The 19,467-nt window shown below is 44.3% G+C and overlaps 1 protein-coding gene across 2 annotated transcripts in view; it reads right to left on the reverse strand.

Annotated features, from left to right (window-relative positions):
* The window catches only part of Brinp2 (BMP/retinoic acid inducible neural specific 2), a 106,076-nt gene that overhangs the window by 3,190 nt on the left and 83,419 nt on the right, over positions 1 to 19,467 (reverse strand). For both annotated transcript variants that reach the window (XM_032915713.1, XM_032915714.1), the window contains exons 3-7: positions 18,434 to 18,624; positions 16,991 to 17,199; positions 6,303 to 6,408; positions 2,659 to 2,895; positions 719 to 941 (exon numbers count right to left, since the gene is read on the reverse strand). In XM_032915713.1, coding sequence (XP_032771604.1) covers positions 719 to 941; positions 2,659 to 2,895; positions 6,303 to 6,408; positions 16,991 to 17,199; positions 18,434 to 18,624 — 966 coding nt within the window. The remainder of the gene's footprint in view (positions 1 to 718; positions 942 to 2,658; positions 2,896 to 6,302; positions 6,409 to 16,990; positions 17,200 to 18,433; positions 18,625 to 19,467) is intronic.

A 19,467-nucleotide genomic window follows, 5' to 3' on the forward strand; every position in this document is an offset into this window, starting at 1 on the left:
GACTTTTCTCTCCAGCCTTTGCCTCTTCAGAACTAGCCTTTTTAATGCTTTTGCTACTTTTTTCCCCTTTAATTTATGTCCTTGTATCTGCCCCCATTAATTTCAGTGGCTGACAGAGTCAGTTTTTTTTTTTTTTTTTTTTTTGTTTTTTATGCATTTACATGTTTGCTAAATCTTTCCTTGTCAATGATGTCCTCTATAGCTAAATAGCAGGGCATGGACTAGCGGTGTAATACATTTTTAATGAACGCACATATGAATGGGTAAACAAATAAATGGATCCTATCATAGTACACTCCCCGCCCATTGGGAAAGTCTGAGTCTCAGCTGTCTTTCCTCCCATGACTCAGGCAAGTGTGAGTCACTTGTTTGAAACAAAATAACCTGTTTATTTTCATCACTTGCAATTGATATGTGAGCTTGAACTCAATCCTTTTCCTCACCGGAAGACTTGGAAAGAAATAAATGAGAATTGGGGTTACTAGACTGGGATTTGAATCTACTACAGTTTATATACAAGTCAGCTTTATATACAAGCACAAGGCTCTCTTAACTTCACAGGGTTGAAAGTAACAAATGGGAAAGCCAAGTCTGCAGGACCAGAATGAATGTGTCATCGCCCTTCGTTCTTCCGTGTTGACCACAGCATCTTCCTTGGCCCCAGCAGCTATGGCCAGGAGTTGCTGGGCTCAGGCACGGAAGAAGCCTGCGTGCTCACCTCTCCTTGGGCAGGCGGAAGCGAGGCTGCCGATGGCAGCGCTTGCAGAGATTGAAGAGGCGGCGGACGATCCGGTGCATCTTCTTTAACAGGACTTTCAAGCTGGCTCCCAGCTGCTGATAACGGTGCTGGAGGTTGGCGTCCATGGTCCAGTACTGGGAGATGGCTGTGGAGTTCAGGAATCGGTCGCTGGGGAGCCTCTTCAGCAGGGTCTGGAATTCTTCTGTGGACAAAAATAGACGATCTGAGCAGGGCAAAGTTATGTAGTCCTGGGGGCACAGATTGTTGGTTCCTCAGTCCCAGGAGCCCCTCAAAGCCACAGCATAAGTAAGGGGCCTCATTCACACCCACTGTTCTAGGTTTTTCGATTGCATATGGCTTTATTGAAATGAATGAGTATATCGTAAAATACAGCTCCAGGATTCTATTTTATTAATTTATTCAATTAAAAATTTTATTCATACGTTCTGTGTCTGTGCGACATCTGTAGTGATACCCACAGAGACCAACCATAAGGAGGAGTCAGGTCTCCTAAAGCAATAATTAATTGGGCTGTAAACAACCCAATGTGGCTGCAAGCAACCAGCCTTGGGTCATGAGGAAAAGCCTTTCATACTCTTAAGTACTGAGCCATGTCTCCAGCCCCAGTTTCAGAGGTTATTATTCTGGTAAGTCTTTGATTTTCAAAGCAGGTCTCTTGTCACCCTTGAAATGGCTAGAAATCCTACGTTTAGTAATAGCCTTGGGGTGTGTCTCTTTTTCTTTTATTTCTCCAGCTACCCATGCAACTATCTTTTTCTTTCCTTATGTAATATGTCCTGACTATAATGCCTGCCCCTACTTCTCCTGGTTCTTCCCTCCTTCTCTCCCTTCCCCATTCACTCCCTCTCGGTCTCTCTTAGGCCAAGTCTCTCTGGTGAAAAAGGTACACAGGCTCAATGACAGGCAACTATTGTCATAGAGAGGTACTGCACCCAGCTAAGACATCTTAGAAACCTTTAGTCCCTGAGCCTAGCCTCTCCCACCACAACCGACTCTGATTCTCTAAGATACCCTGGCTCTCTCAGGCTCAAGATCACATAGTCATTCTTCCCTGCAGTTAGGATAGAAGCGACTTGATTTCTGCCTCCGAGCTCCGAGTATGAGTTCTGAGTTTCCTCAGCGCAGTACGCTTTCTGAACTCATGCTCAGGGGTCTCTTCTCTGCTTTGCCTTGGGACCTGCTACCACCTGACCACCTGGCAGAGGTCTATGATGTTCTCATCTATTTACCCATAGTCCCTCACAGTTGTGAGAGCTGAACGGTTGAAAAACGTAGCCTGCAACTTACTGCTAGCCCAAATGATGGGCCAGGGACTGGAACTTGACTTTTTTAATAACTTCTGGCACTGGCTTCCTGCTGTCACTCCGTTTTAAGGACAAGGATATTATAGCTCTGAAGAACTATATGGTTAAACCCAAGTGGGAAAGTTGGTCAGTAATAGGACAAGAAGCAAATCTAACCTTTCAGAGTCAAGGCCTTAAGCTGGACCTAGATTATTAGTTACTGCAGCAACAAGCAACAGTTGGTTTCCACTGGGTGCCAACTAGAACCGTTCTATATATACTTCATAGAGTCAGAAAATATTTCTCATGTGCAAGCATTGCACTAGACACCATGAAATCAGTAGCCAGCAGAACAGACAAAACTTTCACTTTCAATGATATTTATCTTAGTTTATTAAATTGTTAACACACACTTCTAAGTCAGATACTGTGATTAATTCCATAAAGAAAAACACACCACTGAAGACTCTTGGTGACTGTAATAATCTTTCTTTCCTTAGAAGTTCACCAAAAATAGCATGTTGGGATTCAGGTTAGATTCCTCGCTTTCTGGCCCTGTACCTCACAGCCTCTACTCTTTGTTAGGGAAAAATTCTGAGCTAGAAGCCTGCTTACCTGACTCTTCAAACTGCCTGTTGTGAGTGGCCCAGGAGTCTTGGATCTGCAGCAAGCTGTCTTCCATAGCTTGAATGTCAGCATCAGGACAGTTGCATTCTGGGAACGTGGGGCTGCACTTGCACCAGCAGTCATTCTCCCTGCAGACAAGCTCACCCTCAGAGCTGCATGTGATGTAGCTGAGTGCTGCAGCCACAAACCGCTCACGCAGGTGTTCAGGGAGCAGCACCTGCAGGCCTGGGCAAGGGAAAAATGAGGAATCACTGAGCAGAACCAGCGGCAGTGGGGGCTGGGGGGTGGGGGAGCGCTCTGTCTTCTCATACCCAAGGCTGAATCCGAACAGGGGTTTCGCTGAGTAGACCGGAGAATGGTCACCCCAGGGTCTGATCTTGCTGAGCTGGTTGGGAGAGAGGGCATTCCTAGCCCCTGTGACAGATGGGGGAAGATCTAAATATGCAGATGAGGAGCATCAAAGCCCGAGGCTTAGCCTAACTCTTCCCATTGGTCAAAGTGAGAGTGTGCCTTATCGTTAAAACTGGCTTCCTGGCTACAGATCAGAGTTTCTTGGAGAGAAAAAGGAAGATGGTTCAGATGAAATAAGTTTAAAGCCCTTATGGGGTCGAATTTGAGGCTCGCTGAGCTTGCTCTGCCTCCACCAGCTATCCTGTTCAGAGTTCCTTTAAACTTGGCAGTAGGCATGCTCAGACATTACTAAATGCTAACCTTTCTGGGCCACCCAGTCCAGCCTGGATAATTGAAAATGCTGTTCTGGTTGTGAGAGGGGATAGGCACTACAGGCATCCAGAGCTAGTAAGTCAAGTACTTTCTATACATAACTGAGAGTAGCTCTCAGGGTCTTCCCCACCAGAAAGGGTGTTGCTGCTGCTGTTTTCTTTTTGTTCTTCAAAACAAGCGGCGCTCACATTTCTTACGTGGCTGATGATAAATTGAAACTGATCTGCCCCTCTCTCTCTTCCACTAGGTTCTGGGATTACCGGTGTTTGTCACCATGTCCAACTTCGTCTTGAGGTTTGTCCTTGTTGTCAATGAGGAAATAAAAGTCAACTGACAACAGTGACCAGCGCAGGTGCCAGCACTGTTGTCCATCACTGCCTGTATCACAGATGATACAGCAAATTTGGGAATGGTTGTCTATCGCAGTATGATTTAACTCTTAAGAATGTAGGACAGTGGCCTTGTGCCTCAAGATTCATCAGGCCATCAGGTCTGCATAGATTGGGATGAGGGATGACTTCCTCTTCAAACTGGCCCCTTCTAGATTTGGATACAATGCACTTAACTATCCCAAGCTCCAGTTTTTCTCATCTGTCTGAGAAGGATATCAGTTTACAAGTAGAATGTACCCCAGGATGGCTTCAAGCCATAGGTAAGGTAGCTGTTGAATGCTTATGAAGAATGAAGGAAAGGTAGATATGGCTTATGGACGGATGGAGTGCAGGTTACATCTTCAGAAGACTCTTCCCGTAGGGTTATTGTTAGACCTTGTACCAGGGGAATGCTGAGTAGAGGGACCCATAAATATAAGGAGCCCCTTTCCTCACATGTAGGCTGCCTCTTTATTTTTACACCCTTGACTTTGTCCTTGGCAGGGAATCAAGAGCTCACAGTGTGTGTCCCAGCCCCAGCAGACCTCACACTATAACTTAAAGTTGTCAGCAGCCGTGGAGGTTTTCTGTTCTCACATGAGGTCTGCCTCCTACTCAGAACTGCTATAAAATTTCCCTTTCTGGATTCCGTGCCCACCATGGCACTTGACAGTGCCCCTTCAACATGCACACCCTATCCACATGCTTGCTTTCAACACTCACCCTCTTCAAGTAGACTCCCTCCATGTCCCCATGGCCTCCCTCCCCCTCACCAGAACATTTCCCATTGCTATAAAGTGAGTGCCCTGAGCAATGTCTGCATGAATGATGGGCTATAAAATTAAACAGCACAAACTATTCGAAATGAACCACCAGGCATTTTGAACCTTGCTCACTGCTAATTTCCAGATACACTTCCAGCTCTTATAGGGACATAGGAGAAGGGAGATGTTAGTTGTCTTGGGATCTCTGAGTATGTCTTTTACTCCTTTTATTGTATGTTTGTTGATTCCTAAAATAATACTGGTGGCATCTGGTTCAGACTGCTTGAAATTTGTAATTGTAGATCCTGGGTTGAGGGCTATTGATTTTGTAATGCTGGGATAGTAATATCTTAAACACAGGCCAATTCAGTTAGTCCTTGTGAAAAAATGGACTTCTCCTACTGAATCAGTTTGCATAGCTCTTCTCTAAAACATTTGAAGAACAGAGCTAGAATTGGGTATTTCCACTTGTTCCTCAAACTTTGAGTTAACAACAGTGGCCTTTTCTTTTTCTTTCTCTGCTCTGTCTATTCAGTCTCCAGTCCAAATGTTCCTGCTCATTTCTTCCAAACCCCACTCCTGGCTTTAAAGTTCTCACTGAAGACCACAGACAGGGAAATGGAAAGCAAGGGGCACTTTCTTGTTGTGATTACAGATCGATGAGTAGTCCCAGCGTCTGTAGATCTCTTTTTCAAGATAGAGTTAGTGAGCTCACAATAACAGGTTGAAGGCCATTAGTTCCTGAGCGTGACTTTGGTAACAAAAGTAATCACCAAACTAGTTCCAGACTTAGAAGGTCTTGTGTCTGATCCCTACAGGATAATGATACAGGTTTTGAAAAGGAACACACTGGAAGGATGTAGATACAAGTGGCTGGATCAACCAGTCACTAGTATAGGGCAAATCCTTATATGCTTTCCTCCCCAAAACTGATGGAAAATTGCTACATGCAGGTCCTAGGATTTATGATGATTCTTGGCTTAAGAAGGACTTAACTGAGACGCGTGCGCGCGCACACACACACACACACACACACACACACACACACACACACCCTACCCCAAACAATGCACCTAGCAACAGTTAGCAACCTCGAACCTCCACCTTCAAGAGGCTGCACACAACCTCTGTTCTGAACAATATGGAGTATGTTTTTCTTTCTCTTTACAGCCCATCAAAGTTATGTTCTATTCAGTTGTACTACGCTTGCATCCAGGTATAAACTTGTGGGAACAATGTGGCCTAGACTGCTTTTGAGCACATGTGCAATAAGACAAAACTCTGCCCCCAAGTGAACTTTTCTGTTATATATCACTCTATGCATAGTTGGGTTTGCATTTGGTTAAAAGCACAGACATTATGTGATGGAACATTAAAAGTACAAAATATGGTTATGGAATTTAATATGTGTATCAAAGTAGAGAGTCATCCTTGCCCCTAATAACCAGTTCCTGCTCCCCTTGGACCCCATCAAAGGAAGGCCCAGGCAGTAATCTGGGCCCTTGTCTCCTGTAGCCTGCTGTCAATGCTGAAAGTTTATTTCTGATTTGCATACCGATTTGCTTTGAATAAAGTTACTTTGCTCATTTAGTAAATCCATGTGAGTCCTTATTTCAGTACTATAAATAAGAGGGCAAGAGCCTGGCCCCACCCATCCCAGACCCTGACCCCTGAAAATGTATTCAAATCAAAAAACAAGATCTTTCCTTTCTCTTCAAGGATCTGAATTTTCTACCAGGCCTGAGCCATGTGAAACCACCCTGCATTTGCTTACCCAATAACTGCACTTTGTTCTCTGGACTCTGAACCAGGACAGAGCTGACAGAGTCCAGATTGTCATAGTTGCTGCAGCCCAGTGGACCGGTCCTGGTCTCTGTGACCTAGAGAAGAAAGGACAAGAAGATATGGACTCAAAAAAATGAAAGGAAGATTTCTCTCTGCCCTTTGCTTCTAGCCATCTACTTGGATACTCAGTGTCCTGACCCTAACCAAAGAAACTACATTTGTATACCCTAGGGATTGAAAGTGACTTTGTCTCCTCATCCTGAGTTAGTGAACATCTATTCTCTGTGGTTGATAGCACAGTTGCATGTGTCAAGAGCCTTTCAGAGGGAAGCAAATGAAGTGTATAACCAGGAAGTCGGATATGGAGTAAAACCTTCAAGTTGATGTTTACCCTGTTCCTCATCTAGAGGAAGGTGAAGGGACAGACATAGACCCTAGTAGCCTGTGAGCGAACTGGTTACATCCACTTGATGTAGTGCTCACAGGTTTTAGAGATCCTGTAGATGGAAAGCACTAGAGAAATACGAGTTATGAGTATTATTATTAGTATTAAACATTTAAGTTCCACCTCAGTACCAAGATGTCCTTAGAGAAAATCAGCCATGGGCTTACTGCATATTTTAATAAGTGTATTAAATATACATAAACTCTTACAGCCACGTAATATTCCAAACACCATATTTTAAAATATTATAAAGTTGGCCCATCAGTTTTCCTTGATGTTTAAAGTATAAGATGAAAAATGGGGAGCTTTAAATTCACTGAAATAATTATGTAATAAGAGTGATGGGGACCGGCGGCCCTTTCTTCTCGGGAGCTCCAAAGTCTTTGCCAACAATCAATCAACCAATCAAGGAGTATTTATTGAGCAGCCCCTGTTCAATTCCACACAATTCATCAAACATGCATGGGGTGCCTTTCTCCAGTGCTTCCGAGGGTCTACCTGGTACTGCTGACCTCCTCTTGTGTCTCCAGCACCCGTGCTTTGCAGCAGACACATGAGCTACCGTTTTCCACCCTTTCCTGAGAGTATTTGATTCATGCCTGGTTCCTACACTGTAGACTCCACAGACATAAGTTCGTATTTATTTTTGCTTTCCCTGATGTCAATAGCAGCTAGTGGAGTGTCTAGAATATCCTAAGTAAGCAGTGAACCTGAGAATGTATGAGTAATGTGTTTTAGTCTTTTCAGGAAGATAGGCAAAATGATATATAAGCTATGTAATGAGTCATTCAGGAAGGCAGGTAGATTACAAATGACTGACAGTCAGAGTTGTGGCCAAAGGATGAGTCATAAGAAGTGTGCCCCTAGGCTGAGGGAAAACAAATACAGCAGAAAGAACCACTGAAACTAGTTGTAGGATAAGTAGGAAGGAAGTCAGTGGTAGTGGTAGTGGCAGAGCATGCCTTTAATCCCAGCATTCAGGAACTAAGGCACGCAGATGGATCTCTGAGCTTGAGGCCAGCCTGGTCTACAAAGAAAGTTCCAGGACAGCTAGGGGTACACAGAGGACTCAAAAAACCAAATCAATCAATTAAATAAAAGTGTGTGTGTGTGTGTGTGTGTGTGTGTGTGTGTGTCTGTGTGTGTGTATGCAGGAAGTAGACAGTAGAGGAGTTATGATAGATATGTCATAAGGAGAAAAATTTAAAAAGACAGACATCAGGATCCACAGCACTGAGTCCAAAGTGCATAGGCCTGTCTCCCTATGGAACCCAAAATGCAGAGGACATCACAGAGGAATCCTGTTTGCCTAGGTAGAAAATTCATGGAGAATAAAGTTGTCAAGTGGAAGATGGAATGATACCACAAACACTGGGAAAGGAGTCAGAACAGGTCCCTCAGCTTCAGTCAGCCACTCAGGCTTTTCACTTTCAGAACCAGATCTCAACCCTACCATTTTCCTCAACCACAGTACAGAGAGCTGAGTGGCTGGCCTGGTGGTATCTGAAAGACAGAATATCTTTCAGAGTTGATTGATTGATTGATTGATTGACTGATTGATCATGAGGTAGTCTGGCCTGGAACTTATGATAGCCCAGATAGTCTTCATAACAATCCTCCTGCCTCAGCCTCTTAAGTGTATGATTCATAGGAATAAGCCCTAAATAAGTAAATAAATAATATTAACATTGGAGATTTCAGATTGTAGATCTGTGTCATTTCAATTCCTGAGAAAACAAGGCAAAGGGTTGTAGAAGCTAAAATGAACTTAATCCACCTTAAAATGTCATCACATTCTAAATGATATTCTATACAGACCAGTCTACCTACTGTGCTAATGATCTGCCCGCCTTCGAAGGCTAACACTGGACAAAGCAAGTGGTGATGACTGGGCATTAGTATTGCTATCTGTTAGGTCCCATAAGTCTCACTCAGTACCTGGGGTTCCTCCAGGCACTTCTCACCCTGCCCCCACCCTAAACCTCTTCCTCCCAGCAGCTGGGCTTCCATGTGTCACTTCCCAAAGCTTCTCCTTCTTCTATAATTTGGCAATTTTGGCTATGAACTCTCATGGTTCTCTCGGCTTCTTTTTCTCCTGGCTTGCTTGAGGCCTCTCCGTCCTCAGTTCTCCCACACCCTTTCTCTTTTTCCCTAGTTCTTTTCTCCCTGGCCTGGTTCAATGAGGATTCTTGCATATTCCTCTAGCTGTTCTTTCCCTCACATCTACAATAAGCCTTCTTCCTAAACATATCATATCCTCATTTCTTTCCTTCTATCAGAGATTAAGAAAATAAGACCTAGGTAACTTAAATGACCAACTCTATATTTTACATATTGTATCCTAAGGGGCTAGGATTCATTCAACATATTCTTGCATTGCTTCGTTTGGTCAGTAGTAACTCACAGATGAATGTGACAGTTCTCTCCCGTGTGGCACCTGCAGACCAGAGGAAATGTTACTTGGATCCCAGTGTTCTGATGGGTCTTCTTGGGCTGGCCTCTCTTCACGTGTGGACACTATGTACCAAATAGTTCCTACTAAGCGAATGGCTGGCTAGTGACCAGACTAGACTTGGAAGATAGAACCAGACTTACTTCAAGGCCAACTCTCCTCTTTTTGTAAAATCCCCCATTAGAAGAGCCATGGCCAAGAACTAGCACAATGTAGGGAAACCTGTGTGACTGGCATGGGTAAGTTGGCTTGCTGTAATATTGAGAAACTAGCTTGGTCCTACCTCAAGGTAAGCTGGCCATGAAAATATTGCAAAATGTAACTCTAGATTTCCATTTACCCACTCCTGAGTTGGTGACCCAACTTCAGAGAGGGAGGGAAATCACTAGCTTTATGCAGGGAAAGGCAGGCCAGAGAGTAGCCTCAACAGAAGCTCTCCGGTTCTCACTCTGATGCCCAAGCCTTTTCTTATGAATCATGCGACCATCTACTTCCCTCCATCTTTTTTCAGCATACTGAGGCTGGTTGTGATCCCTTGATTTTTCTTTTCCTCTGCTAGTCTGAATGCCAGTTCCACAGGAAGACAATCAGCCACTGAGAAGAAGAGGAGTGTCCCTTTGTTAATGGTGAAGCGAGGATGAGAGTGGAGAGGAAATACCCTGGAGTTACACCCATGCCCCGATAGAGGGGCTGGTGGCAAGCCAGATCTTGATGAGAAAGGCTTGATCAGACTTCACTAGATCCCACAGTTATAGTTCTTTTTTATTTCTATTTTGTTCTGAGACCATCTCTCTCCTCCCTGGATAGGCAATGAGAAAGGAAGAAGAAAGGGGCCTGGAAAGGGTCTTGTGTCAGGCACTGACTTGTGTAAATAGTACAGGCTGAGATAGCCCTGCTCCCAACCAGGGTGATGAAAGGCCCTGTCTGTAAAGGGCAAGTCTAGAGAATCCTGCAGCTTTCTCAGAAAAGGGGCAGGCAGCTCCGGGAGATTATTAAAAGGGCCCATAGAGGTAACGGAAAGTGCAGTTCACTCAGGCGCACACATTTCAAAAAGTGCCTCAGATAAGCTTTCAGAAGGGGAAAATAATTGTGTGCTAATTGGTCTGTTGACAGAGACCATCCTGCCTTCCGAAAGCCCTGATGCTTCTCGGGTTCATTAGCGCATCCAATTTTCCATAATACCAGACTGTGCAAAGCCTCATTCCAGTGAGCCTACACTCCTCCCCTTTCTCACTTCCAGATTGCTACTGCCCTACCTGGGGCTGGGGGAGGGGGAGATGCGATGCTAACAGCAGAGGAAAATGGGCTTCTAATGGTGAGCAACAGGGCTGAGGCACAAAGAGCACAGGAATGGTGTGTGTGCTTAAAAGGGCTTTAAAGTGAATTGCAGGGTGCTGTAGCTTTTCCAAGGTCTTTTTTTTGTATTTTTTTTTTTTAAAGGATGGCCTATGAGAAACTCTCCCTTTTGTCTAGGGTCCAGCTGGCTTCTGACTGGTTCTGTTCAGTTAGCTCATGGGCTCTTCAACCCTTCTTCGCCAAGTCCTTCTCTGTCCTTCTACCAAAAAGGTGAATTACAATTATGAAAGGGGCTCCCCCCACCCCTCGGTGCTGATCCCTTCTAGGAAGTTACAGATAGAAACATATGCACACAACCTTCTACATTTTCTACATTTAAAACCTCCTTTGGGTTGCGTCATCTCGTGTCACCCATCCCTGGAGCAGAGCTGGGCAGGGATGGCAATCGTCATCTTTATCATCATGTAGAATGTGAGGGCAGTAACTGAAGGGTCAAGATGCCAGCCTGATTATCCAGAAGGGTTCCAGAGACTTCCTGAGGTACTTGCCCTTTGGTTGCCACAAAAAAGTGATCTGAAGGAGCCAGAGGAGAGAGTGGCTGGGATTAGGGCGAAAGATTGAAGGGGATAGTTCAATATTTTAAAAACAGGAGTGGCCATATTAGCTGAAAGTCCTGTGTAGGGGTGAATTGAATGCTTGGCAACTTAGGTTATGGAAGAGACAAATGGAGTTCAATGACTCCTCAAGGTCATAGAAACAGTAAGCATCGGAGAGGGTTGAAACCCAAGTATTCTCGCTGCACTTGTGTTGTTTCCCTGTAAACTGTGAAGTCCAATTTCACCTCTCAAGCATTTTGTTGAACATCTTGCCACATGCCAGATGTTGTAAAGGGACTCGGTGCTGTGCGCTCACAGTAGAGTCCCTACTGCTTTAAGGCCTACTGCCATTGCGAGTGTGGGGAGATGGGAAACAGGCCTGCGAACAGACGGAATGTAATGAGACAAATCCTATCTCGGAAGTGCGTGCCAATCAGGGCAAGCCTTATAACACACAGTACTGTTTACTCAGTTCCAGAGGGACAGACCAGAGGGGGCAGGACACCTGTTTCTCTACATTAATGCAAGGAAGCTAGTGAGGAAGAGTGAAAAGCAACCACACATTTGCTTAGAGAAATGACCCAGGTAGATGTGCTAGAGGACTTTTCCTTTTGCAGGCAGAGCAGGTGAGCAGAGCCCTCATCCCCACCCAATGATAAGAGTAATGAATGGGATGGAGCCCAGCAAGACTACTGCTAAGGCATGCTCAGTTGAAGGAGGCAGTGCTGTGGCAGGTGCTACTGCATAAGGGATTGGTAGTGACAAGATGTGCTGCAGGGTGCATCTTGACTATTGGATCATCCTACTTGGGTTTATAGGTGTTAATCATTTAGAAAGAAGAGGCTGAAACTGTTGACGGCCATACTGCAGATCATACCCAACAGATAAGCAGAGCTGTGAGGCGGGATACCAACAGAACCCTTAGACCCTTGGCCTAGCAGAATGTCCTTGAAATCTGTACACCTCACTAAAGACTGGGAAGGGTGGAGAAAATATGAAATCGTCCCCTTTTATGCATGGTTTTCCAAGTTGTATCCTATGGGGAGAACCCATTGTACTGCCAGAGAAAACCTTAGGTCAGTCAGGGCAGTAGCGACTGGATATTCCATTTCACATTCAATATGTCCTTGGGAGAGTTCCAAAAAAAAAAAAAAAAAAAAAAAGACTTCCAGGGATAGTGGTCCCTCCTTTGAGAAAACAGGCGGTGGCTGCAGTTCTGGAACCATCATCCCCAATTATTATAAGGAATGTGACTGTGAATGCTTACCTTCCATTCCTCCATCATCAACCTAAGGGATATGTCTGCTGGGTATATGAGCTGAGAGTCAACTTAGACCAGTTATTTTTCTTCTGGAGAGAACTGAAAGCTGTGTGAAAACAAATACTGTAAAAGGAGCTGACTGTCACTAACTACTAAATTCAGCTAATATAGAATAATTAGTATTGGACCATGAATAAGGATGTGGTCCCTACACTGAAAGCAGATGAAACAGAAAGATAACCTTCAGTGGGGGCTGTTGTCAGCTCTGCGTCCGAGGGAAGCTGTCTGTAAGTCAAAGCCATGGGCTTCAGAAAAGTCTGATAAACAGAGAACATAAAGATCCAACAAAAGGAGCTGGAAAATAAGGCAGGCGAGGATTTTTTTTTTCTTCTTTTTTTTTTTTTTTTTTTTCGGAGCTGGGGACCGAACTCAGGGCCTTGTGCTTGGTAGGCAAGCGCTCTACCACTGAGCTAAATCCCCAACCTGATTTTTTTTTTTAAAAGAAGAAACATATTTCCAAACAAGAGTCCAAGGGTGTATGCTCAGTGTGACCAACCTTGCCCAAGCCATGGATGTCTGCACTAGATTTAGTACTTGACTTTACAGAAGTCTTAACAGGCCATTTTTATACACATATTGCCTTGAATAGATGGCTGTTTCTCTCAACTAAATGTATGCATAGGTGTTCATGCTCATGTTAAGCAGATTTATCTGACACATGTGCAAAATGGTAAGTTCAGAGACAGAAAGACCGTCTTACTTCCTTCCCTCCCTCCCTTTTTCCATCTTTCCTTTTTTTTTTCCTTCCTTCCTTCCTTCCTTCCTTCCTTCCTTCCTTCCTTCCTTCCTTTTTCCTTTCCTTCCTTCCTTCCTTCCTTCTTTCCTTCAATCCATCACTTGACAATGGCTTGTCTACTCGATGCTCACAAAGTGACAAGCTCCGTACTCTTCTAGGGAGGGAAAGCTGAGTGGGACTGTTTCTCTCAGTCTTGTGTTTAAATAATCATGTTAGCGAGCAACTATAGTTCAAATGACAAGCTTAGTGGCAGAATGTGCTGGGAACATTGGGAAGGAGCACTTAACTGTGTTAGGAGTCAGGAAAAATTTCACAAGAGCCACTTTTCTGAGCAGAGAGGGGAAAGAAGAGCCACTTGGGTCATCAGTAGGGCCTTGGGACTAGAATGGAAAGCACGTGCCAGGAAGCGAGAGGTGTCTTAAAAGCATCTTGTCTTTGGGAATGCCTGGGTTAGAGGTGTGGGTGGAGGGTAAAAGGTGGACGAGCAGAAAGAGGACTGCTTCGAGGTGAAACTAGAAAGGCAGCAGGGGTAGATCGTCAGTGACTTTGTTTTGTTAAGAACAATCAAACCTTTCAAGCTCCAATTGTGTTATGCTCTGGGCAATCTGTACATTTATTTATTTATAATAAATATCACAGAATTTCTTCAAGGTTGAAACTCTACTAATAACAATACTTTCAGAGAGAGGGAAATAAGTCCAAAGAAGTTTAGTGACTGTTCAAATCCCAACCCCCATACAGCAGTGGGACTCGAACTCTTGCAGTGAGCCTGCTTTCTTTCTGTTGCAGTACACTAGCCTGTCGCTCAGGTACATGGGTTTGCTCTGTGTAGTGCAGAGCCACGGAATCAGGGGATATAACAGTGGGTGCTCATGCCTATAGCAACAATGTACAGTGAGGAGCTGAGAGAGGAGGATAGGGAAGCATTAGGAAAGAAAACCAGGTATGAGTTGAGAAGCACTTGGACCAGGGGAACTGAAAGGAATTCAAGGGCAGAGAGTAATGATAGTAATGGATCAATGAACCTAGGGTAGGGTATGAGGGCCATGGGCTACTAGAAGATAATGAGGTCTTTGAGTTGTTGGTAAAATATCTGCCTTGCGTTTTCTAGTAAATTTCATGCTTCTTCTCCAATTGTGACACAGCTCATAAGAGACTAAAGGATGAGGTAACAGCCTACAAAGTTCTAATATCTTGGTAAAACTCTTTCCAGGCTCCTGAGAGTCCCTTTTCATCATTGTGAGTTATATTAGATACCAACTTCATAAATGAAACTTTTCATTCTGTTAATGAAAAGCCATCCTCTTCGTCCATATGCTCCCTCCAGACATTATATCCCTGTAACCTGCTACCTTCTCTTCAGCTAATTTCCACCATGCTCCCTCAATGTCGTGACTAGTTCTCAACAATATCTCTATAATCCCAATGTCTTCTTAAGCATCTGCTTGACCTGTTTTGATCTAAGGGTGGCTGTTCTCTTTCCCACATCTCATACTCCTGAGAAGGGAAATGAAGCAGGTCTCCCCTTGTAGCCCTTCATTATTGTCTACCTATCTCTGGTTCCTAGAAGCCATGTATTCCATCATGCCCCTTTGATATTTGTTTTCTTGTTACATTTCTTGACTCAACAAGGATTTACAGTAATGAATCTACTGGTACACAGCCTGTACTGACTTCCGCATCCTTCCATATGATCCTTTAACCTTTGCCTCTCCTTGATACTCGGCCGCCTTACCTTACCCCCTCATAGCTGTAGTTTCACCTTAGTCACTACACACAAGCTATGTCCTAGACTTTATTGGCATTTCCTCTATGACTGCAGTAAAAATCATCGCACCATACTTCCTCTAGTCTCTAAACACATCAGTTTCCAAGCTGAGGCTTAAATGACTCTTTACAGGGATTGAGGATCAGACGTCCTGCATACCAAATATTTACATTTCAATCCATACCTATAGCAAAATTACAGTTATGAAGTAGCAATGAAAATCATTTTATGGTTGGGAATCACCACAACATCTTGGATAAACCCAATTTTCCATCTAGTGCATGCCTGCTGGTATGTGGGACAGGGAGAGAATAGAGCTGATAAAACTCACCCAACTACAGTGGCTTATCTTATGCTGCATGTATGGTCATGAATATCACATGGGTCCCTAAAGCTGCTCTGAAACCCACTATGTGTGTCCACTCTGATGACTCTCTTCCATCCAAGCTCTGAAGAGACCATGACACACATTTTTCCACAACACTTTCTTATCCCTTTTAGTCAAGGCCTTTGCTTCTTGTTTAGCTGAGGAACCAGAACAAAGAAGAGAAGAAAAACACATCTTCCCACCACCACACACTACCATCCTTCAATAGGTATCCTTATACATTCTACATTGCCCTTGACACAAAGAATAGAGTGCTTCTCTGTAAAGTTCACCTCTTCGTTCTCATAAAAATGTCAACACGGTCACTTAAGGACCATACCTTTGAGATTAACTTCTCTCTCTCCTGACTCATAACTGCATCACTTTCTACCAAACTGTTCTACTAAAGTACGGGTAAGCTAGAATATCTCTTATCATGAAAATACAAAACACTGTGTGGATTCCACCACTCTCCGATAAAGACCCATTCTTCTGATTTCCTCTACAGTGAAAACAGTGCCTGTTCACAAGCAATTCCTCACGTTGATTCTTATCTTAGATCCTTTCCACTCTGCCATCTGTCCCCTTCATGTCACTAAACCTGATCCTTTGCAGTATGTCAGTATCCAAGTCCCCAACTCTCTGGATTTACTTGCAGGTCCACTATTTGAATACAGTCTTTATGAGTGTAGGGATTTTTCATGTTGTGTTCTAGGTATCTACAATAGTATCTGATAGGTGTTAAATACTCCCAGAATACTTACTGGATTAACTGGTGAGTGAATAAAATCACCTTGCTCTTTCAGACGATACAAAAGCAGATCATAACTGTGATGTCTACCAACCGCCTTCATGTTATACTTAGAATTTTAAAACCCAAGCATTCCCAAAAGTGTTTTCAGTCATCCACTAACCATAGGACCCTTAGTAGAAATGTTCTACAGGTTAAAGTGGAGGGTCAGGGTGGGGATGGGGATGGGGGGGTAGAAAGTATAGCTATCAAAGTCACAATAACTATGGATCCCTTAAAGACATGCATGAAATCATGAGATTCTGCCATGCTCCTGCTAAAACTTGTACCTTGCTTGGTGTTAAAAATTCCTTTTTGTGGCCATGCCATCCAGTCCAGCCATCTTCAGAACCCCATTTTGTATAATGTCTTCCTGTTTACCTCTCTGCTCTCACAGGACTCCTCTCTGTGTTTCAACTGGCATTAATCTTGCTTGCTGACCTAGGGCCTTAGCACTTAGAATATTTTTTTTTTGTCTGTTTATTTTTTTAACCAAAACAGTCTTCCTTAGTTCTATACAACCAGGCTTCTTGTCTTTCAGGTTTTAGTCTCACAGGGCAAGAACCTTGAAGTGGCCTTTCTGACCAATCTAACTGATACTGAATGCCCCCTCTTCCCATCCTAGAAAATGTAGGCCATGCTTTTAAATGACCCTCTGAAATCAACCCTCTTACAGTGGGGGTTGATGTGGTTGACGCGGTGTTCAACCTCCAATAGAATACAGTGGCATCCATCTTTGACAACAGCAAATCGGTCTGTTAGACCTTTCTTCAGAGGATGGGTGAGCCAACTATTGCTAAGGACTGGCCTCCAAAAAGCTCCTGTTTCTCTTTTGCTCATCAGGCCTGGCTGACCTGGAGCCAGCTAAGCCTCTGGCTTCCCTGCCGGGTGCTGCCAGGCTGTTACCTTTATGGCCCCTGTGGCTATTTGGATATGGTGAAGTCTTCGCAGTGTGCTCTCTCTGTCAATGAAGTAGGAGGCTGCCAGCTGGTGCAGGGTTTCCAGAGACACAGCAGAGCTGTTCCCAGTGCCCCCCACTACAGGAACACCTCCTGGTGTTTCTGACTTTCTGCTAAGTTTCCTCTTGTCCACAAAAATGGTCAGGGACTCTTCTCCTATAACAAAAACAGGAACTCATTAGTGAAGTTGTCAGCCCCAGAATCCCTTGCCATTATGAACCTATAGCCCTTGGGTAGGGCAGACAGAGGTAAGAGACAGCATTGCCCCTGCTGTGAGCCTCTCCCCATCCTTTCCACTCTGAGAGCTCTCTTCTCAGACTGTGTACAGGGTCACCGGCCTCCCTACCCGGGAGGCCCTCCTCTCTTAGCTCTTAAAGCCTCCCAAAGCCTACCCCTCAGCGGTGTCTCCATTTAACATCCTCTATTGATCTCCATGGCAGGCAATCTGCCTCCAAGGGGGAGACACAATTCTCCCCTCTCAAGTTGTTTATAAGAAGCCACATGGCTATTACTGCTTCCAGGGAAAGGGTGAAAGCTTTGAGCCTATATCCCTGCTCCTTCTCCATCAAATGCTCACCACCTGCCACATGCCAGCAGCTGGCCTCACCCCCAGGGAAGCTGTGTTCTGTCTACTGCACACTTAACTAAATGTTATGATAAACCCTTCTTTCTTTCTTCCTATAGCTTGGAGAACTCTTGTGAGCTGTGATCCTGCCTTGTGATCCAGTCCAGAGTCCATGCTCCATTTTGAACAGCCCAGGCCCCACCTCCATTCTATTGGAGGGAGATGTACCAAGTTGCTGAAATTGTGGTTTGGCTGGTTACCAATCCTCACAGTGAGGAAGGAGGGATCAGCGACTCAATGAACATCCATCTATTTCTGTGCCTACAGAGCTGACGTTTATGGCCACAATAAGAATTAAGAAGTGAAGTCCCTGGGGTTAGATGGCTAGTCAAAATAAAAAGTAGGAGCGCCCCCTGCTGGTATATGCTTAGTAGAAACCCTGTGTGTGTGTGTGTGTGTGTGTGTGTGTGTGTGTGTGTGTGTGTGTGTGTGTGTGTGTGTGTGTGTGTGTGTGTGTGTGTGTGTGTGTGTGTTTCCTGTACCCACACCCCATCCCCAGCTTCCTTACCCCTCAACCCCACCCTTACCCCTGGACGACAGTTGCAAGAGAATAGAAATGTTCTAGGGTGGATTTAGGTACAGAGAGAATACACTGATCTCTGGTGCACCATCAGGAAAATACTTCTCAGGCAATAGAAAATAGGAAAAGTACTTCTCAGGCTAAGAAGGAAAAAGATGCAGGAGATAGAACAATACTCAACAGATCATAAAAGCTATTTTCAACAATGGAACAATAAATTGGCTGAGGCCGAGGATGCTGCTTACCTCCAAGAGTGGCAGAAAGTAAGAAATGAGTGCCGTACTTTTTGATGAGGTTTTCAGTGACCTGCTGCAGGTTGGGTCTCCTTCCAAGGAGGCGGATGTTGCGGACAAACTCTGGGGCGAGAGGCAGGGGCAAACTGAAGAAGTCTTTCCTTTCTAAGGCCAAGTTGTTCACTTTCCATCGGGCAAACTCCCTGCAGGAAAAGCCAAGGGGTGAGGAGAAGCCCACTGTATTTCAGAACCGGGAGTGTGAAGTCTGAAATAAGGCCTCCTCTGCCTGAAGTCTTCTCTCCCCCAGTGCCCTTCTCACAGGGTGGAGAACCCAGTGGACAAGGCTCCTCCTCTGACTAATTTTTTCCAGTCTGAGAAGCTGTCCTTCACCAGAGTTTCTCCACCCAACATTCTGACTGGACAGTGGTAGCTCAAAATCTTCCCAAGGCAGTCACCCTGCCTCACAGAGGCTGAAAGAGAACGTGTTGGGCATTTGCAGCGATTTGCAGAGAACTGACCAATCAGAGCTGTCATATAGCTGGTGAGTTACATCTTCTGTCCTTGCTTCTGTTGCTGCTCACTGCTAAAACCTGGAAGGCTGATCTAGAAAGAACAGTGCTTTAACATGTGGGGCTCCTATCCCTTCAAATCCTCGGAGATAATTACATTCCCCATACTTGTTTATTTAGCTCCTATCGATTGGTAGCACATCAGAAATTAAAATTGAGAAGATTAAAGTTATCTATCCAATATTGCATTTGAAGTTAACAGTAATAAGCCCATTACATATAACAAAATCAATGCACTTTATGGCAATAACTATAAGTATTGAAACAAAACAAATTTGACAAGGAGAGCGTATTGCTTTGTAGCTCTGTAAATCTTTCATAGCTTCTGGAAAGAACAGTTTCATTCTCAGATTTGGTCACCACTCAGTGTGTCATCCATAATTGTGGACTCGAGCTTGGGACCACACTAAACTAAAGGCATGGCTATCTCTTAAAAGTTGCTTGAAGTCCAAAGTTTTAATTTAAACAGATCTTTAG

Source organism: Rattus rattus, chromosome 10 (genome assembly GCF_011064425.1).
Source record: "Rattus rattus isolate New Zealand chromosome 10, Rrattus_CSIRO_v1, whole genome shotgun sequence".
Taxonomy (NCBI): domain Eukaryota; kingdom Metazoa; phylum Chordata; class Mammalia; order Rodentia; family Muridae; genus Rattus; species Rattus rattus.